At 35.8% G+C, this 22,957-nt stretch overlaps 1 protein-coding gene across 3 annotated transcripts in view; it reads right to left on the bottom strand.

Annotated features, from left to right (window-relative positions):
- LOC113057146 (semaphorin-4G-like) overlaps positions 1–22,571 on the bottom strand; it is a 33,167-nt gene extending 10,596 nt beyond the window's left edge. For 2 of the 3 annotated variants that reach the window (XR_003277780.1, XM_026224265.1), the window contains exons 1-8: positions 22,220–22,571; positions 16,345–16,656; positions 5,853–6,001; positions 4,815–4,877; positions 4,642–4,740; positions 4,456–4,549; positions 4,250–4,363; positions 3,836–3,990 (exon numbers count right to left, since the gene is read on the bottom strand). Coding sequence is in view for 2 of the 3 variants with exons in the window: in XM_026224265.1 (XP_026080050.1) it covers positions 3,836–3,990; positions 4,250–4,363; positions 4,456–4,549; positions 4,642–4,740; positions 4,815–4,877; positions 5,853–6,001; positions 16,345–16,477 (807 nt within the window). In the remaining variant the exon portion in view is untranslated. Of the gene's footprint in view, positions 1–3,835; positions 3,991–4,249; positions 4,364–4,455; positions 4,550–4,641; positions 4,741–4,814; positions 4,878–5,852; positions 6,002–16,344; positions 16,657–18,706; positions 18,725–22,219 lie in introns of those variants that run through there. The other variant, XM_026224266.1, reaches the window with a different exon arrangement.
- Between the last annotated feature and the right edge of the window lie 386 nt (positions 22,572–22,957).

Below are 22,957 nucleotides of genomic sequence, written 5' to 3'. Positions count from 1 at the left end.
ATTCAGCAAGAATATATAAAATTGATCAAAGTGAAAGTAAAGACATTTACAATGTTCCAAAGATTTCTTAATTTTCAATTCATTATTGAATCCTAAAAGAAACCATATTAAGGTTTCCACAAACGTGTTAAGCAGCACAACTGTTTTCAACACTGATAATAATAAGAAATGTTTATTGAGCAGCAAATCTGCATATGAGAACGATTTCTAAAGGGTCATGTAACACTGAAGATTGGAATAATGATGCTGAAAATTCAGCTTTGCAGTTACAGGGATAAACTACACTTTAAAATATATTAAAATAGAAAAAAAGTTATTTTAAATTGTAATAACATTTCACAATATTGCTGTTTAACTTTATTATCAACAGATCTTGAAAGTTATTGTATCGATTTAAAAGCCATTTTATTGATTTAAAACCAAATGGAAGTAAACAGTTGTCTATAAACATTTGTCTATAATTTTGGGAAGTACAAACCTGATTCCAAAAAAGTTGGGACACTGTACAGAATACAACACAGATGACATCAAATGTTTAAACTGGAATAATTTATAATTTTAAGGCAAAAATAAGTTGTAAATTCCATGGCATCAACACATCTCAAAAAAGTTGGGACAAGACCATGTTTACCACTGTGTGGCATCTCCTCTTCTTTTTACAATAGTCTGCAAACGTCTGGGGACTGAGGAGACAAGTTGCTCAAGTTTGGGAACAGGAATGTTGTCCCATTCTTGCCTAATACAGGTTTCTAGTTGCTCATCTGTCTTAGGTCTTCTTTGTCGCATCTTCCTCTTTATGATGCACCAAATGTTTCTGGGTGAAAGATCTGGACTGCAGGCTGGCCAGTTCAGTACCCGGATCCTTCTTCTACGCAGCTATGATGTTGTAATTGATGCAGTATGTGGTCTGGCATTGTCATGTTGGAGAATGCAAGGTCTTCCCTGAAAGAGACGATGTCTGGATGGGAGCATATGCTGTTCTAGAACTTGGATATACCTTTCAGCATTGATGATGCCTTTCCAGATGTGTAAGCTGCCCATGCCATGCCCATGCTGCCCCTGGGCCCTGCCTATGGAGTTTTAGCCTGGCACGGTGGATTTTTCACTGACAATGTTTTCTGGAAGTATTCCTGAGCCCATGTTGTGATTTCCATTACAGTATCATTCCTGTATGTGATGCAGTGCCGTCCAAGGGCCCGAAGTTCACGGGCATCCGGTATGGTTTTCTGGCCTTGACCCTTACACACAGAGATTGTTCCAGATTCTCTGAATCTTTGGATGACATTATGCACTGTAGATGATGATAACTTCAAACTCTTTGCAATGTAGTGATATTGCTCCTTTCTGATATTGCTCCACTATTTTTTGCCACAGAATTGGGGGAATTGGTGATCCTCTGCCAATCTTGACTTCTGAGAGACACTGCCACTCTGAGAGGCTCTTTTTATACCCAATCATGTTGCCAATTGACCTAATAAGTTACAAATTGGTCCTCCAGCTGTTCCTTATATGTACATTAAACTTTTCCTGCCTCTTATTGCTACTTGTCCTAACTTTTTTGGAATGTGTAGATCTCATGAAATCTAAAACGAGACAATATTTGGCATGACATTTCACTTTCAACATCTGATATGTTATCTATATGCTATTGTGAATAAAATATAAGTTTATGAGATTTGTAAATTATTCCATTCTTTTTTTACTCACAATTTGTATAGTGTCCCAACTTTTTTTGAATCGGGTTTGTAAACAGTTAAAGCAAATATAAAATAAATAAATAAAATAAAAAATTAATACATTTTATCAATATTTATAATTTGTACCAAAATGTAGTAGAAGAAAGTTTATAATTTCTTTAATATGGATCATTGGCTCTGCTTTAGGCATGGCTGATGGCAGCTAACATTATCACCAGTGTGACTGTGGGAAAGGGAAATTTACTGAATTGGATGGGGGTTTTTGTATCTAAAGGGATTCCCATCATGTCAAAGGGATCAAGTAAATTTTCCATGCTGCCTCCCAAGAGGAGAATAAATCTTCATGGAGGAATAACTTTGACGGGACCCAAAAGCATCTTGCAACTTTTCCTTTTTTTTCTTTACTTAGTTTCCGGTAATAACACTGTCTCTATAATGTTATGGCCTTTAATTTCCACTGTAGAAAAGGAAAACTGGCAGTTGAATGTCGATTTATGATGCCATCATCTCAGCCTGATGATATTCAGAAGCAGATGTATGGTTATATGAAACCTGAGCTTAATTTACTGGCACTGATACGATAATCTCAATCCATCGCTTTGAATATTTTAAAACTGCTAAAGATTTCTATACTACACCAGTATGAATAAACAGAAAGCTTTTATTAAGTCTTTATACAGACTGCTACTGACAACAGCTGAGTTACTGGGTTTAATTATGGCTTTCCCTCAGCTCAGTGTCAGCTAGTGTGCATTAACAACATTTAATCCCTCTAGCATGAGGATAATGAACAATAATCTACTCATTAAGGTGATCCTGCTGTGTGAACTGCCACAGAGAAGCTGATTTTACCCTCAGTCCAAACAGCCTGCTTCACACACTTTACCAGCCCCAGCCTCAATACACTGGCTTATAATGCAGTTCAGTCTATGTTATCTAAACCACTTTTGTGTACACTTTTTGTCTCAGAATATATTCATTTATTTATCTTTATTCAAGCAAGGATGCATTCAGTTAGTCAAAACTGACAGTAAATGCATTTATAATGTTACAAATGATCTCTATTTCAAATAAATACTGCTATTCTGATCTTTCTATTTAGCAAAACATGCACAAAAATATCAAGCAGAACAGTTTCCAACCTTTATAATTATACTGCAATATTATTTTAGATCAAATAAATGTATCATTGACCATAAGAGATTTCTTTAAAAAAAAATAGAAATATTTAGTGTAAATATTATGTGTAACTAGTCTATAATTTAGTAGAAGGATTTAACTGATTTTAAAGAAAAGGCTAAATTCACATACATACACTCATAATTCTCAACTCGTTTGCTAGCAGCTAGTGTAATATTAATATTATTATTACTATTAACCCCAACTACTAGGCCAATTATCAACAACAAAACTTCCTTTGCAGTAAACATCCAACATCCTGACCTCTAAGACCGTAAAGACTGTGTCTTCAACAAACTATTAACATATATGCACTAATCAGCACACTGAATGCAGAAAAACATCAGATGGTAAATAAACACCGTAGAGTTGCATCCTAGAAAAGATGTGAAATTGCAGACATTTTGAATTGGCACTTTGATCTAAGTGTTCAGAGCTAGACTGATGGGTTGAGAAGCGAGACAGTGAGGCGAGTCTCGTGGGAAGGGAACCGTTAGAGAGTGAGACGCCTGGCAACAACGTCGCTGTAAAACCCTATTAGGAAACTTGTAGAATACCACACTTCAAATAAAGGAGCATTTTGAGGGCACAGCCCTTACAATGCTGAGAATGAAACTGTTTAGAGCCTAAAAACGCATTGGTGAGGAACTTTTTAGTATGCGTGCAATTTTCTGGTGCAAGGCAATGGATGTCTCTTAAGAACTCAAATATGAGGACGATGTCTTGCCATCTCCCTTTTTTGTGCATGATTATACTGTGGATAGAATCAAGCATTTGTTGTTTATTTGCATTCATCGAAGAGATTAAATTTTGTTCCACTTTACTATACAAAGCATGTTTACCCCAGTCTGGATTTCTACCCCATAATTTTGGCACTTTCAATTAACCAGCTTTAAGGTGCAGAAGAGAATTAACATGAACATATGCAGTGATGTGTGGAGTGAAGACATCTTCTGTACCTTACACACACGGGCGACCCGTGCCACCCTGCTGTGACTGAAGTATGGACTGAGCTCTTGACTCTTCTCAGTGAAGAAGAAGTAAATCTTATCTTCATCTCCCACTGAGCCACTCACACTCTTCCTCACCAGCGCCGAGCCCACAAAATCAGCCTCTGTTCGGGACAAGACAGAAGACTGCAAATCAGCATTTTAGAATGATTTCTGAAGGATCATGTGACACTGAAGATTAGAGTAATGATGCTCCTACAACTTTACACCAAGTTTAGATGGTGGTCTCAGACTTGTGGACACCACTGTAGTGTTAATCTAAGGTTTATTAACCATCTATGACTTCAGAGATCCAAACATGAGGTAATGTTGATGGTGTGGGATGAAATATTTTACTAATAAAATGTGCTGCAGCAGACCGACCCTGTAACCATTGAGTTGGAGCCTCTTCTGTTCTCAATGTGGGATTGGGAGAGTTGCGTCGGATGTCAGGAAAGCTCCGGAACTCATACTGAGATGCCGTGTACATCTGCTGATCTAAGGGAAACAGATGATATGACTGGGATTGTTTTTAATGAAACAAACTAAGAGCGTAACATATATTGTTAATTGATTTATTGATGTCATACCAATTAACAGGCCAGTGTAGCCTTTGGTGGGGTCATATGGACATTTCTCTCGACCCTCCTCGAAGGCTGACGAGATCTTAAACTCCCTCCCATCCTGGAAAACACAATAAAATGACTTAGTCCTATATATGAAGGTCCTCATCCTAAAATAATATTTGTTTGTTAAGAGACATCCCAGTTACTTACAATGTATGCACACAGAGGGCTGAAAGCATGCGTGCCACACGTGTACAAGTGTGTGCTGTTGAACCTCTGTAGGAATCGTATGTGGTTGAAGCATTCTGTCTGTAAGGGGGAAGACGTCTACGTCAGTATGTGAACTAGAGATGATAACACAAAAGATGGAGATCGTGACTTACCTTGTTATCTTTCCCTTTGTTCAAGCATTGCTGTTTCTGATCATCTGATGCCTCCCAGTCAATCTGTCCGAGTACAAGATTAGCAAGAATTCTTGAACTGTCAAGACTTGTAAAAATGCTCCAGTTTGCAGTACTATATTGTACCAACTGGTGTTTGTAAACAACTCTCACATTAAATCACTATGCACAGTAGTTGAAACACAATAGTGAAACAAAATCTGAATTCTCAGGAGGAAAGAATCTACAAAATATATACATATATATATATATATATATATATATATATATATATATATATATATATATATATATATATATAAATAAAGCAACTTTAGTGATATATAAAAAGAAACAAATGTTAAAACAAAATACACCATATTTATATTTCCTCAAGGAATATTCTAAGTTTTAAACTTATTATTGGATACCGCAACACATAATTTGCTCTTTTTTTTTCTTTGCTCTCTCTCTTTCTCTATATATATATTACAAAATAATCACATAAATCGCAATTCGGTATGCAAATAAAAAAAAGAAAGAAAACCAAAATAATTCATAATTTGAATAATTTAGTAATAAATGACTTTTATCTTTAAAAAATTATAATTTTTTATCATTTAATTGGATGAATACAAAGTTCAAAAGAACAGCATTTATTTAAAAATGGAATTATTTTGAAACATTACAAATCTCTTTACTATGACTTTTAATCAAAAGTATAAGTATTATTTTCTTTAATAATGCTGTTTTATTCCATTTCCTGCGTGAATGTCCTTTTACTTTGTACGTCGCAGATATTTTCAAATATCTGCATTTTTCAAAAAGTATTGCATTTGCATAAGCCCAAAATAGATGACACATAACAGTGAAATTATTCACATAACATTTGAGTGGAGTCTGCATCTTGAGCGTTTTTTTGCTGAATTAATTGCAGAAAATTGTGGCTCGGAAGAAGAATAAAAATAGGATATTTCAGGAATATCAATACAGTTCTGCCTGGCAAGCTCTGTAATTAAGTGCTGATTTGTCAGTACGTACAGTCTGCAGAGAGCTGCTGGAGATGTCACTAGCCTGCAGGGCATATAAAGCCCCTCTCGCTCCCACGTACAACAGCCCTGCCTCCTCCTCTAGCAGCAACAAACTGTAGTTCAGTGTCGAGCCTCTGAATCGCCTCAGGCCCAACAGCCCTGAAACACACAAGACAGACCAGTTAAAGAAATACTTTATCCATAAAAGGATCCGTAAACACTTCACTAAAGTTCTGTGGGTGCTTGGTGTTGTGAAGATGTACTGTTTTCTGTGTCAGTGAGTCCGTGTATATATAAAACGCTAGTGATTCTGAGTTTGACACAGGTTGTCTGCTTACAAACATTAACTAATGTGTAAAATTTATAATAAAAGAATATAGAAGTTGAACTGGCACTTTATATGTTTATGGTACGTATTGTGTACATATAATTACTCTAAGTAGTAGAAGACAGTCATCACTCATTCCATAATGAGCGTAGGAGGCAGAAAGCCCTTTTAGCACAAAGGTGAGCTGATGCACAAACAAACATGACTGGTTTCTTGTTTGCTCAATAGTGTTTTGTGGATCGCACTACTGTGATAATGTGCGCATGACACGTGCTGTATGGTATGTAACATGAAAAACATCAACACGCAGCCCATGCACAGGTCACACGTCTCCACTTGTGTAGGCAGCAGTGCGTGGCAGCAATGCATGCAGGGACAGGACAGGTTATGCTGCGCAGCCAGATTTGGCTGAAGACCCAGAGCGCTACAATGACAGCAGAGCTGACAAACACAGCTACGGAGAGACAGAGGGGAGCGAGCTGCAGGGACAGCGTATACCAGAGACAGACGGAAACTGAAAAAGAAGATAATTAAGGTGCCCTGTGACTCCCTGCTGACACAGCGCTGCTGTGTTTCGCAAACATGCAGAAACGTCTGCATTTCCTTAATGCTTCCTGCTCTCTCTCACACACACATGCTCAATAGACTTGATTAACCTTTCTCTAATACTCAGGCAGTCTCATTCATTTGCTCTTTTGTTTTTGTGCTCGGGGTGTGTTAGGAATGATGATCTACTTTGAGATCTTTCATCTCTTAACAACAAACAAATTATATTATTAACAATCAAATCATCTTCATTAAATCTGTCCAAAAACATCAACTCAACTCACTAACTAAGATTGGTTCTCAATGGAGAAACATTTCTTTTTGTCGTCAGGTGATAACTGGACCATGATAAAGACATGTATAATTCAAGGATGGTCCCAAAAATAAAAAATCTGTCATCATTTACTCAACCTAAAGTTTTTCCAAACTTGTATGGGCTTCTTTCTTTTGCTAAACATAAAAATAATGTATTTTGAAGAATGCTGGTATTGGTAAGCAAACAGTTGACATTAGCCAGTGACTTCCATTGTATTTTTTCCATACTATTAAAGAATTTTCATTTTTGGGTGAACTATCCCTTTAAGAGAGATAGTGACGTTCACAGCACAACTTTAACAACAACAACACAAAGGTAGGATATCGTTTCAGAACCTTTTTTCAGCTGATAAATGATAAAAACATTGACAGCATGAGCATTTAATGTGGCAGGAAACAGGTCCGCAGTACTTATAATAAACAGAATGTTATTGTTCATTAGTGTGGATGCTTATAAACTATAACAAAGACTCTAGAAGACCCAAGACATGTCACTCGTATAGTTTTGAATGGAGAGAAATGCAACGCTCAATATGGCCGCTCAATCACAGGAAGCCCCACCATCTGAATGAACGAGCCAATCGCTAATCGGTAAAGTCATCGCATCACTGCAGCTGCGTTAGAAGCGTCCCAGTTGCTATAGAAACTGTCAGCGTTCTGAGACGTGGTCTTATGACTGCGCATGTGCACTGGCTGATCTAGTCTGAAAAAAAGCTTTTTATAATGCTATTTGAGCAAAAGTAATAACATTTATGACACAGATGTTGTCATATTTCTTTGTTGATTTCAAAATATGAAATTTAATCGTACGCTTAGTGAACAGTTATGGAGAATTTGATGTTTCCCCATTCAGAGAGACGGGAGCTGCACTAGGATGCCAGAGAGGCATTTCAAAGATGGCCAACGAGTGATATGACTTGTCTTAAAAGGACTTTGACTATATTTTTTTATTTTAGTATTAATGGGTTTTTATAGTTAAGAGAGCCATTTGGCTTTTGTTTACTTTAGAATGTGCATTAGCATTAAACAGAGAAAACTACCAATTTCTTTTGTTTGCACGACTTGAGCACAATTTATTGCTATCAGATTTTTTTCTTGATTTGACATTTAATTTGAATTTCACAAACCCTAGATTTCTGGCTTTACTCATTCAAGATATGATCTGCACACTTTGATGGCTGGAAATAGCATTATTCATATGTCCACCAATAAAAATGGCTTGCCTTAACTTGACAGTTAAGAAGCCAATATTTGACCCATTAAGGTGAGGGTAATACAGTAATAATAATAATAACGGTTACCATTATTCTAAATATTAGCTTATTCCTTTTCAATGTCAGTTGTGCTTATGGCACAGCTTGTAAGCTCTGCTTTGGCTGAAAATAATTATAAAATAATAATTAGTATGCAAGAGGTCATGAGACTGGAAGATTATATTTATCAAACCAATTTCATGAACCTTAAGAAAAGCCTAAGAGTCTAATCCGCTGTCTCAAAGTATAACAGCAGAAAGATCCCTCTGTGCTCGTTTCCAATGCTGTCATCTTTCCTCTCAACATCTTCACCCTTCATCCCAAGAACAGAGCCTACAATGTTAACAGAACAGATTGATCCACTCAGACATACACCATCAGATCACAATGTTTCCCACAGTACTCCAGAAATGATTCAGGCTTCACTCTTCAGTGGGTCAGAAGCACAGGGTCGATCTTAAACCCAACAGAGCCGAACAGGGCCAAGACTTGAGCACATTATTAGTCCGGCCACACTGGAATAAACAATACATACACACAGTCAAACATGCATTCCCATGAACATATCATTTTTTACACTGTCATACTGACACTGTACCTTGTACTTTTCCACTTGGCATCAGATTCATCACAAACAGCAGTTCAAAATGGTAAACATATTACAAGGTTATTCAAACAGAACAAAGGTTCACAAGCACATAACACAGAGACCTGCACGATATCCCTCGTTGGGGTGAGCAGAGCAGCTTTGAACTTCAAACGAATGTCAAGAGATGTGTTCAAATGGCTCTAGCTGGGCCAGAATGAAACAACACCCATCCTCTCCAGGCCTGCTATTACACAGACACAAGCGTGCTTGTCATTCTCAGGCACATGGCAGTGCAGCGGAGACGTGCAATCATTTCCCCGAACCAGAATTACTTGTTTTTATGATTGCTCAAATAGAGCTCCTCAGGATTTAAAGCTGCACTAATGGTTGTGTGTTCAAGATGATCATGGGATCCTACAAGGAACGGATAGAAGTCAATGAAACACTGGCAAACTAAAGACACAGTACGTTGGAAATAGGTTTTGGCTTCAACTTCAACAACATTGGGATTCTCAAGGCAGTTCTGTTTAAAAAAAAAATGTTTTGGGATATGATACCATACTAATACTACGGTTTTGTATACAAGTGCCATGACAGTATTCTATGACTCAAACTTTAAATATCCCATATTGTTCTATAACATGGAAAAATCCACAATTTATTCTGTAATATATGTAAATAAATGCCAAGTACAAAGTGTGCTGTTGTTTTTCCGCATTGATACTAATATACAATCCCAGATGTTTATATACATTGTAGATTAATTTACTGTGGCAATCAAATTTAATTGCCATGTCCTTCCCCATGCAATTACAGGAAGTATAAATACATTTAAAATAAAAAGACCAAATCCATAAAACACAAGCTAACAACTAAACATCGCAGAGCCTATTTGAAGGGGTTGAACTGATGGCATTACGATTCACTCCCCTATATTTACATTGCTTTACAAATATTGTAATCATTCACTACCGTGCTATTACTCTCTGACTTCACTGTACAATGCAAACTCCGTAGTGTTTGTTTTTCTAAGAATGTATAAGAACAATTATTCTGGGAATAAAATTAAAATGGTGTAAATGTCTTCATAAACAAGGATTTAAGTTGTTATTCTAACATTCAGTATAGCGATTAAATCTCTGGTCCTATCTCAGAACAAAGACAGCTGATACACTCTCCTGCTTCTTTTATCACAAATTCCTGTTTTTCAGTCTGGTATAAGATCCATTGTGAAGTAACAATGAAGCAATAGAGAACAATACCAGCATTTCCTGTTCTCTGGATAAAGTTTAATCCAACCATTGATACAGGTAAGGTGAAGCAACAGCCCACTAAAATGACTCAGCACTACAGGAAAGCTTAAGTGACTGTAGCAGATTGCGTTCGTCATGCACTGCCATACAAAATACATCACTGTTCAAAAGTTTGGATTTTTCTTTAAGAAATGAAAATGTAGTTGCTAAGGATTATGTCAGCATGCATGCTTACTAACTATGCCCGCAGTAATTGGCTGATAGGGGCAGGCTCTGTCAGAGATTTATACATAGAAATATCGTAGAGCACGATTTTATGTTGCCACACTCAAATAAAGGTTTATAAATAAAAATGTTAATTGCCACATTCAAATAAATATTTTAAAATGCAGGCTAAAAGTCACTAATTAAACAATTATATGTTCAGCTAATTGTCAGCCTCTTATATGCATATGTAATTGTTAGCCTCTTCTTGTAAACAACTTCTTGTACAACAGTCAAAATACCCCTGCAATTAAGGCAATATACCAAATCTTTCTAAAAATGTATACATTTAGAGGCAGATTGCCGGCAACAGTCATTTTAGGATAGTTTGTGGCTTGATCTTAGTGACTTAGGAGTCCTCTTCTCTACTCCTAATGTTTCACACTTTTCGGAGCTAGATTTGGTGCTAAAATGCTTTGTGAAATACTCTTAGAGTAAGAATTTAGACAACATTTTTTGTTTGTTTGTTGAAGATTTTCTCCTAAATCTGTAAGTTATGAGCTACTTTTAGCCTTAAGATGTTTTGTGAATACGGGCCCTGGGGACTATAAGAGAGATAGAAAAAAACATCTGTTTATTTTTTTTATCATTTATTTACTTTTTTTAGTTCTGGTTCAAATATGTAATATGCAATTGTACAATACGGTCAAAAGGACGTGGACACTCAAACAACACAGCTAACCATTAATAGTATTAGTATTAATAGTCTTTTTTGTTTTCAATAGATGTTTTAACACGGATAAAGAGATTAGATCCCATTCAACTGAAACCCAACTCCATGACATTCTCTAAAATGTAACATTAACATCTGTCTGCACTGGAATTGAGGGCCTAGCTCAACCTGTCAATTAGAAGGGGATGTCAACATAGCCATGTAGTGAATATGCAATTGAGCACTGACAGCAGAATGACTATTATTAGACCTTTACAACTGACATTACAGTAGCTCAAGACACTCCCGTCCAGTCCAGGCAAGTCTGCACACACACACACACACACACACCCTCTGCTCAACTGCACTGCTAATTAACTAATCAATATGACATTCACAACATGATTTGGATTGTCATCCCAGAGGCCTTGTGCATGTGTGTGCATGCGTGTGTATGTGTGTGTGTGTGTGTGTGTGTGTGTGAGAGAGAGAGAGAGAGAGAGAGAGAGAGAGAGAGAGAGAGACTGTGTATTTGCTAAATAAACAAGTGAAGGTCTCCTGAGAACCAGCGAGGAACTCTGCGTTCACAGTCATGTTTAAACCAGCCGCTTCACGCAGTTTCACAGCAGTGGGAGCTTTGATATTTGACAGAAGCATAATGAGTGTGCTTAGGGTGTACAATACATACAGTGCAAATATAATTTACACTGTCCTCCCTCAGGTAGCCTGTCACTATCTCAACTCTGTCTCATGTCTCTGAGGGTTACTAAAGTATAAAGTATAGCGCTCTATGAACTGATAAATGATTAAGCAGCCACAGAAAGAGGTGATCAGGGGTTTTAGGATACTTACTCACTCTGTAGTTAAAGCCTTGGAGTTCTTGAGATATACAGTCCACATTAAATATGCACAAGAAAATGAATTCCCAGCAACTTAACAAGAGTAAATAATGGTCTTTTATCTCCCTAAAGTGTTTATTTTGCAAGGTTTTTATGTAGTTGTACATAGTGCTTACAAATAAATAAATAAATAGGTATGAAATATTAATGCATTTAGAATATTCCGTAGCTCTAGAATATCAATGCATTTAAATTATTTATTATATAAAATAATAATTTAATGTCATATTCCATCAAAGGCTATATTCATGGCAAACTCGTAAGTAATAAATAACATGATAATAATGCTTAAATTAATTATACAAATTATTATATAAAAATATCCAATTTGATATATATTTTCCTGAATAAAAAACGTTAAATTATTTTATTATGTGAGAATAAAGTGAGCATAGATTGTGAGAGACAAGTGCCTAGAAAAACAGCTAATTATACACTTTAGTGGTCATTATATAATATTTCACTGAGAATATTTGGACTATTTTAAGATTTTTGATTAAAAAAAATATATTTTATGCAATATATGTAAGAGAGTTCAAACTTACATAAAGAACTACTACATTAATCCTACAAAGCATGATCCAAAAAAAAAAAAAAAACGACTACACAAAGGGTGTCTTCTTAATAACATTCTAGGTTTAGAGCAAAACAAAGTCAGATTTTTGAGTAATCAAGTTGTTAAAGTAATCAATACATTTAAGAAAATAAATATTATTACTGATAAAAACATAAAAAAATTATAGGAAATGAATACAGGCCATTTTGACCTCCTTCATGTGGTCTTGGGGTAGTGATACAAAATATAATTTCTTACAATTTTGTGACCAAGAAACCGGATATCAATGTGTGTCAGAGACAAGTATTTTTAAAGGAAATATCAAATAATTTCTTATTGATAAAAAAGATCCTGCTTAATGCATTCTAGGGTTAAAAAGTGTTTATTCTCCCTTCAGTCATGTCTTATCTCATTTATGCCCCAAGTATCCCAAAAACCCTATTTTAATGTATTCCTTTTTACACTCTCTCATCTCTTGCCTGTTGCTGACCAGGGGATTGATATTAACTCAGAAGTACTGACATCTCGTTTTCCGCTCACAGTGCTAATCTGAGCTCATGCCTGCACAGGGATGCTAAATGAAATGATGAGAGGAGAGATGAGCTCAATGGTTTTTGTAAGTGCAGCAGAAGCTGCTAAGTAACTTGATGAAAAGATCTGTCAGAGATGTATGCAGGGATGGATTATAGTCCAGTGAGGCCCCCGAGCTCCAGCCACTTGGCTTTTTCTGAGCAGCTCTATGTGCTACACCTCACTTTCTACACAAAAAGTGAGTCAGATGTTCCATTCCTGCACTTAAATCATTTTAAATCACAATAAAATGTGAATGCAGGAATCATTAAGCCGAATTGAAATACACGCGTCTTATCGAATACTCAGTTGTTGGAAATTTGGAACCGATTCTAAAATGAAACCAGAATTCGATACCCAACCCTAGTTATGAATGAGTAATGTTTTTTTTTTTTAAGCAATAAACTGGTTCAGGACAAATAGATCTAACTCAACTTTGAATACAAAAAAACGCATAACTGTATCAACTAGTATCATCTAAACATCAAGATCAAAAAAAAACCCAACAAATAGTAAATAATATGTATCTTTCCACTGTGCTTTCAAATGATTAAATAGCATCCAAAATAAAAGTTTTTGCTTATATAGTATATGTGTAAGCTTACGAAGAAAATATATTTATGTATAATATTAATTATATGAATATAATTATATACTTGTAAATATTTACTGTATGTACAGTATGTGTGTATATATATATATATATATATATACACACACATACACACATAATGAATATACACAGTACACACGCATATATTATGTAAATACATTTTTTTATTTTGAATGTGATTCATCGCAATTAATCGTTTGATTGTTTCCACATATTTAACATAATTAGTTATCTAATGCCAATATCTGACACGTTATTTTTAAAATGACATTCTCTAAAAAAAATTTGAGCGTCTTCTGCATTGACCTGGACGAGTCTTGGAGAGTGAACCCGCTGCACTCGTGTTTTTAAACTCAACACAGGCCTCAAGTCTCTCAGACCTCTGACCTCTCTGCGGTTGTGTAACTAAGCGCTAGAGATAAAGGTAACCTTGGGTTGGTTTATAGTGCCTTCTCTCCTGCACCTCTGCTTCACAGATGGGAGAGAAAGGCGTTTTATTGTTCAACAGCGAAGAGATATACAAAATTCAAGCTGGCAAGCAGCGAGTCATCTGAACGAGTGTGATAGAGCCCTGCTTACATCTGAATGATTAAGTACAGAGCCATAAACAGTCTGTGAACCCACTCCCCCTCACGTAACCACACTCTGCATCTGCCTGAGCAGCCCTTTTTATTTACTTCAAAATTAACCCTTGAGATGCTTACAGAAATGTACTGTGGTATAGTGATGCGCAGGTCGTCTCATAACCTGTGGATGCACTTTATTGCGGGGCAGGTCACTAAAAGCAAAATTTAAAAAAATCAATTCATGGTGCGTAGAATTTAGTGGTGGAAATTTTGATTCCTTCAAGAGATTCGTTGATTTTCAGTTCGTTCACCAAATGATTTGTTCAGATTCGTTCACTGATTCGTTCAGTGACCATTTCTTCATATTATACACAAATACGCCACAACAGGTGGCGAAAAAGAATGTCTTATGTGTTATGTCTTAAGTCAACGAACGTATTTACTTATGACAAAAACTGATTTGGCTTTATTAAAGTGTGTGCATGATCACATAAATAAGTTTGTCAGATGAACAAAGTGCAAGGTTTTCTTGCATAATTAAACATTTTAATTGTTTGGTCAGACAGTTCATATATATAATATATTCACATTAATACATCGTGGATTAAATGTGGAGTTATGTTCTGTATGCTAAATATGAAACAAGCGTATGTGCACCTATAACTGCGCTTTGTATCTGCTGATTTCTGATTGAGATATGCTTGGCTCACTGACCTGGTATACTCTCATTCATTTCATTCACGAATGAACTATGTATCAGTTCATTTAACTCGTTCACAAATGTGAAGGTCATATTCGTTCACAACAATCAACAAATCACATGCTCCATCCCATTTTGAGTAACTCTTTGACAAGAGCTGTTCACAAGCTGCGCATGCGGTGCTAATAACGCCGAGCTCGCGCGCTGCTGTGGAGGGAGGAACTTCAGTGAACGAGAAATATGAGTCAGTGGATTACTTGAACGAGAACAATTCGTTCACCTAAAATATTCATGCACGAACTAACCATAACTAGGTACAATTCCCTATAGCCTATATTAAATATTTGGAATATATATTATCATATTTTTGATAAGGTTATAATACGAAGGTATAAGTAGCAACGTAACTTCCGTGATGTCCCCGATGTGCGGGGCAGGGCAGGGCAGGGCGGGGCGGGGCGGGGCGGGGCGGGGCGGGGCAGGTAAAGAAATTTTACTTTATTTGCAGGATGGGCTGGGGCTTATCGTATTAAAATTCCATAATATAGAGTGCAACAGTCACTGCCCACTTTTTCAGCCGTCTTGGTTCTGGAAGCATTTTTCTAAATGATTTGCTCCATAGGGATTTCAAACAATTCTCCATTAGGACATTCTAACACTTGAATTAAACCAACTGTAGCTCCGTAGCCTAACACTTTAGAATAGGGACCAGCTCTAACTATTAACTAGTTGCTTTTTAGCATGCCTATTATTAACATATTGGCTGTTTATTAGTAATTATAAAGCACATATTCTGCATGACCATATTCTACATCACTAATCCCACTCAAAACCTGAACTTTACAACTACCATCAATCATATTATGAGCAAAAGTTTGGTAAGATTTGTTCACAAAAGCTGCATTTATTTGATCAGAAATAAAGTAAAAACTGCAATATAATGAAATATTATTACGATGTAAAATAACTTTTCTAATTTAATAAATTATCATTTATTTCTGTGAAGCAAATTCTGTGTGTGTGCATGTGTGATGCATTTTTTCCAAGGTTCTTTGAACAAAGGTCAAAAGAACAACATTTTTTGTAAACAAAATTGTTTTGCAACCACCGCATTTGATCAATTTTAAGCATCCTTGTTGAAAAATATTAATATCTTTTTAAAAAATTGTACTGATACGATATAGTATAGTAGTTATAAGTATAGTATATAGTATAATAGTAGTTTGAGAGGATAGAGAGACTCGTTTGAGATATTAGCAGTGCTTTGTGGGTGTGGATGGTCAGAGCTCTTTTTGCCATAATTTGTTTCCATAGTAACAGTGACTTGTCTGATTGGTGGATCTCTCTCTTCAGTATTATGTGAATGAATGAATTAAAAACAAAACATGTGTATCATACCGTTGAAGAGGACCGTAGTTCTGGGGGTCACATCCAGGTCTAGCGGGGGTCTGAATGGGTAACCCCACAGAGTGGACACAGCACACCCCAACAGCAGGAATAGCCATGCACTATTGGTCAACATCTTCAGCATCAGCAGTCTTATCAGGAGGGGTGAGTACCACGAGACTGCCGCTCACCCCTCCTCTCAAGGGAGCAGGAAGTCAATAACGCCGTCTCTTAAGACCGTTTCCTCTGGTATGCACAAATGCTGCTGTTTTACTCTTCTTCACCCGAAAATAAAATGGATCTCTTTCCCTCAAGCACTTCACTCTGCAAAACAAGAAAAAACAAGAAGTTTAGGACAGGTACAGAAATAACTAGTAAGTGCTGATGTCATAGTTAAGCTGACATATGATCAGGTGAAGCGCGTGTTCTGATGCTTAATCAGATTTCTCTCATTTAACTGTGGTTCTCTGCCCAGATCGCCCAAGGACAACCAACTATCAAGATTCTCAAGTTTCTCACAGAACAAAGGAACGCAGGCATGTTAAAGGGAAACCAGTGCACCCTCTGCCACTAAAAGGTTGATCTAATAGAAATGAAGTATTCTATTCAAATTTAAAAAAGACTGAGTGACACATGCACAAAGCACATGGACACTCAGTGGTACGCAAAGTGAAGATCAAAGGATGCAACTGCGCATCCAGTGACACTGAACTTTCAGGCCTTTAATCCTGAGCTGTGTCTGAGGTGACTGCATTGAATAATAAACTGGTAATTGATGTAGGAAAATTGAATAGTCTAATCCAAAAGATTCAGGACTATCACAAACTCAGCCAGAGCTCATCTCTGACTTCTCTCACCTTCTCTCATCAAAAGCAGGTCGGATTAGTCTGGAAATGCTTCAGAGTTATTAAGTTCATGTTTGGAAATCATGAGAATACTGCTCTGGAGCATACATAAGGATATTTCAGTGGAAATTAGTTTAGTTACATTTCAAAGGTATTCTTTTTGAAGAAATACAACTTTAGTTCAGCAAGGATGCATTGATCAAAAAGACAAAGTCATAATGTTCCAAAAGATTTACATTTTAAATAAGTACTATTCTTCAGGACTTTTTATTCATCAAAGAATGCTGAAAAAAAATTATCACTGTTTAAAAAAAAAAGAGAGAGAGAGAGACTTTAAGTATTTCTAACCCTAATAATTTGAATCATAATGTATAAACAATTTGTGCTTGACAAAAATAATAATAATAATAATAAAATATATAATAATAATCACATGAGGAAAGTCCACGGATTTCATCTGGGCCTGGTTATAAGCAGGTGTATCTGTCACCCATGATTCATTTACTGTATGCCATTAAAACCCAGCAGCGGGTTATGGTATTATCGCATTATCAGGGAAGTGAAGTATTATTAAACATGACAGCCATTATGAAAGGGTGACCTTCTTACGCAGAATAAAAGCACTTTTTGAAAGCCACTGGTATCTCATGTATCTAATTTTTAAAGATATCTAAATAAATATTTCAGCCATGAAACTAACTAATTGCTAATTGGTTCATTCAAAGCCATCGCACCAGCCAATCAGGATCGGCACGTTGCAGAGTTATGAATGTTTATGTTACCCCTCCTCCTCCCCAGCACCACCTGTAGAGATCTGCTAAGGGGTGCAACATTCTTGCAGAAGCCATTCTTGTTTATTTTTGACTAAGCTAAACTAATTATTTTATTTGTTCAGCAGCAGCACAGCAGTTCTCATCTGCTAAAATCAAGCTTATGAATATTTCATGCCCACGCCAGTAAATGCCGGTTTAATTTATCACTCCAAGAGTGGTCATGACTGAATTCACTTCTTTTGATCTAAACCTTTTTAATGGAAAGTTTTTAGTGCATCAGTTAGATCAAATTTGTCTCCATATTGACACTATTCTTACTATTGTTGTGTTATGGACATGACTGACCTGTATGAGAATGGTTGTTTCTTAAAAAGGAAGAGTCATTGTGCTCGTGTGTGAGTCTGATGTGATTTAGGAGGACAGTGGCCTGAGCATCCAACTGTTCGCCTCCCTCTGTCCATTACTCTTACACACTCAGCCCCTCTCTTCTGTAAACACTCCAGACTTCTCCCCCTCTCTCAGATAAACACACTCTCTCTCCCTCATTCCATTAAACAAGCTTGTGCACCAGATGAGCACTGTTTTCTTTTCCCCTCTATCTCCTCTTCGGAGAGCACATTCCCAGTGGCTTTCTAGGCCACTGTATTCTCGTTCATTCAAAACTTTTACACTCCTTTTCTCTCTGTATAAAGAAACACCCAAAACAAACTCTCTCAAACATAAATGCACAGATTTCACAAATGCTTGAATTCACACCTGCTGTAGCGCAGGAACCAGCAGTAATGCGCCAGAGAGGGTTATCGGATCAGCATCCCTTTGTTCTTTCAAACAACAGAAACAATGCTATAAAGCAAAGCTGAAAGAAATAAAATTTCAATTATGCTTTGATATTATTATTTTGGTTTAGTTTTTGAAAGAAGAACTTATGCTTGCAAAAGCTGTATTTATCTGATCAAAAATATAGTAAATGCTATGAAATATAACAATTTATTTTTTATTTTGTAACACTTTATATATTTACTGCCACTTTTGATCACTTTTGCATGCAAAAAATGAATTTTGAATTGAGAAATAAATTAGAATTGTAGTTTATAGTGTATATTACACAAATAATAAATTAATTAGTTTACATATTGTACTATCATTTAGAAAATCAATAAATTGTCAATGACAGTCAGCATCACACATTTTCTTACATTTGATTACTGAGCAAAAATTTCTCATTCTGTCATATTTCTTAATTTTACATAATACAATTGCTTTTAGCACTTCTAGTCCTAACTGTTTATGATTTTTTCTTTTTGCACAACATGCTGCTCACATCACTTTGACAAATTTAAATCACAGATGAAAAAGCCTTATTAGTTTTAATAAAAAAGTAATATCTCATCACTAAAATATACTTTAAAAATGTCTGTGCAGCCCCTGAAGAAGTTTTCTGTCAACAAAGCATTAGCAGATATGACAGAATATGGTATTAAATATCACTGAAAGTTTCAGGAATCAAATAACTTTTCTGTTGAACCGCTCAGAGAACATCACGGATTGAGTAATAGCTTGGTGCAAAACGAGAATCCAGTTTAAGTGTAAGAGGTTTATGAAAGAAATCCATTAAAGGATTATAACTACACAACCATCAGCTGTATTATTATTCAGCCAATTCAGATGTCCTAGAGAATGAGAACTATAAAGAAAGAAAGAATAGGTCAGACACATGAGAGGCCAAATCTTCCCAGTGAAAAATCACTTAGCACAAAACACCAAGATAGCAAATGAAAGCATATAAATGTAACCTACAGTGACAACTCCAGATCAGCACAGTGGTCTTATGCTGCGTGGTCACATCAGAAATCACTCAAACACACACTGCTATTTCTTATTCTGGTTTCAGAGCTCAAGAGATGGGCTAAAGCCAGTTCCAGACAATGGAAGATCAGTGCAAGTTGATTTAAAAATAAAGTGTTGAGCTGTACAACAGGATTCATGGTATCAGACAGTAGGATGGACTGAATCAAGAGACAAGAATTGAGCAGCTGCAGAGAGAAAACGATAGCTCTGTTCCTCCAAGCAACTCACGAGACCCTTCATGCATATTTAACCAGCTGTCAGTCACTTTGAGAACATTTACATGCGAGTTTAAGGGTCAGTCGCCTAAAAAGAGAATGACACTGACAAGCACACTAACTTTATATCATGATTTCATGGATGTAATTGAATGACAGTGATATGCTATATTCCATGCATTAAGGACCTGCAGAGAATTTTGGCATATAAACATTTATAAAACATTGGATAAATAGCATTCAAGAACAGAGTAGCAATTCAAGGCTTTTTGAGAGTCTAGACAAATGAAGCTAATAATCTTCCACAGAAATTCAACAGCACATCTGCCATCTAGTTCATGATCAATGAAACCTGATCCATCAATATTCCACCACAAGGCAATGAACAAAGAAAGTAAATAAATAACTTTTCATAGAGACCACTATGGTTAGTTTAAGATATCAGTTCAACAGCTAAATCAGTGTTTGGCTTATAAATAAGAACTGCTTAATTATGAAAGCCGTCTTTCACAAAAATGTCATTCTTGCATACATAGAACCTTGAGAATAAGCGATGATAGTAGCCGATTGTACAGTGAGTCAATGACCGGATGCTAAATCACATGATGTTGTTTTTTTCCCTTCAGTTGAGTATAAAATTGAGATTCTGTTGAATTATAAAACCAAGCAGTACACAGAGCAGAAAAGTCATTTGGCAGGATGAAACAAAGGAATCTTTACACAACTAAGAAACTACGCTCCAAATTCTGTTTAAAGACAGAATTTCAAATAAATGTAATCGTAGAAAAGGCAGCTTCGTCCCATAGTATTTAATGCAGCTCTAATGCAGCTTCACATCTATGATGCAGCATAAGAGCTGCATTAAACTTTGTTGAGGCATGTGAGAGAGCATATATTTTGTAATTTATAGTTTTAATATTTTTATATTATAAGTAAGATAGCATAATATCAGCAACAATTCAGAAAAGCTAAATAAGACTTTCAGAATTATGCATCAATAAGGTATTCACATATTTATGAAACAATTATTAGACATTTCAATTTGTGTATTATTACTGCTGGGCACATTTCTGTTTTCTGGTGCGTCACTCATAGATTTTCTTCTCCCAGATGTCATCGAACTTGGACAGTTAAATGTGTTTGTGCCAGGAAAAAACTGCAGTGGAAATTCTCACTGTAAGGTGACTAATACTCTGCGCATTAATCTGCTCAAACACGGATGTGTCCACAATCTTTCTGACACTTTTCCACATCACGTATCAGTAGACTAAAATATAAATCAGTCATTGCCTTTCACAGTTTAATGGCTAACTTTTAATAAACTGCTTTTTGACAGGAAAAAGAAAGATTATATTTTGTATGGCAAGCCACCCTTTATGCATTTCCTTAAAATGAACTAGCACCTATTTTTATGTTACTGGTGTAATAACATTTCACTTCCAACTAGTATGTTTTGCAAGTTTTACTAGTTTTACGTATTACTTCTACCTATTTGCTAGTTCTTAAAATACTTAATAGCCAATAGTTACAATCCTAGTAACAAATTGCTATTCCATTTTTACTGGTAAGAAAGAGCAACTTTGTGGTTCAGACATTGACTATTCTAACTGTTGCTGGAACTTATTTTAGTGTTATTGTTAGTAACTATTTATTATGTACCATTGCATATATCTTAGTTACTGTAATCTATCTATTTAACTAGATTCAACACTAGTTTATAAATAATTATTTTCAAATTATTACTAAGAATACTAGAACATATATTTAAGCAAATATTTGAATATTTACCAAAAAAAAAAAAAAACTAAAAAAGATTATCAAGTAAAAAAGAATAGTTAGGCTACTTGTATTAGTAATTATTTTACACAACTGAAATTTAAAAGATACTTCTTGTTTACTTCGTTATAATTCAAAAGTACTAGTAAAAACAGTTTAAGGAATAAATGTTAAAGTGGCTTGCCATATACGCTGATGTTTCGCCTATGCAAAATTATAATTTCATTTCAATTATATTTAATCTTTTTCTTGTAGTCTAAAGGATGTTAACTTAAGACAACAGTATGCAAAATAGACTTGTTCATACCGAACTATCAGAGAACTTAAATCTTTCGTGCGATGATCAATATCAAGATACAGACGTGCACTGACAACTAATATCCCAAAAAAGAATAAGAAAACGTGTACAATATCGAAGTGGTCTACTTACCGAAATGTCTTTGGTCACAAATCGCCCAAAAACGCCTTAAAGTCGTCTAGTAGTTAGTGTAAAGCCAAGTAGCGCGAGACAGAGCGCAGACGCGGAATGAACTCAGCTGTGATAGTCGCTGTGCTGTGTGTGCGCGAGTCTCGACACAGGTACTGTACGCCCTCCTGCGCCACTTCCCCATCTCAAACACTGCGCTCCGACAGCAAACAAATAAATAAATAAACATCTGAGCTCCTGGGAAACATTTGGGCTACGGCATTCCTCCGCAATCTATTGGAAAAAGCACACTTACACAATTGTGATTGTAAACAAAGAGCACTGTTAAAACATGCAATCTTGTTCATTGTTAAATATGCTGAAAGAATGGAGATCAGAATAGGAACAGATTAATGCGCAATACGAAATACACATTTTTGAATACGCATGTAATAGGAGTTCTTTTTTAAAATCGTACATGTTGCTCCATTACCACAACCATTTGGAAGAGAAGATTATGATGTAAACACTTGTAAGACCAGGCTAGTCAGGAGTGTGAATGGAAACACACACACAGACCTTTTTTATTAGAACAAGTATTTATTTTAATAGAAATAACCAAAGGATTTTATCTCACACTATTTAAGAAATACAGAAATCAGTTTTTAAATAATCTTTATGACAAAAATCACTCTCAATTTTGTCTTTTTCGAGGAAGACTGGATTGCTTACAAAATCATAAAAACACACTATATTCACTCT

Source organism: Carassius auratus, chromosome 38, assembly GCF_003368295.1.
Source record: "Carassius auratus strain Wakin chromosome 38, ASM336829v1, whole genome shotgun sequence".
NCBI lineage: Eukaryota > Metazoa > Chordata > Actinopteri > Cypriniformes > Cyprinidae > Carassius > Carassius auratus.
The sequence above is the reverse complement of the archived record's forward strand: the minus strand, read 5'-3'. Positions and strand labels throughout refer to the sequence as shown.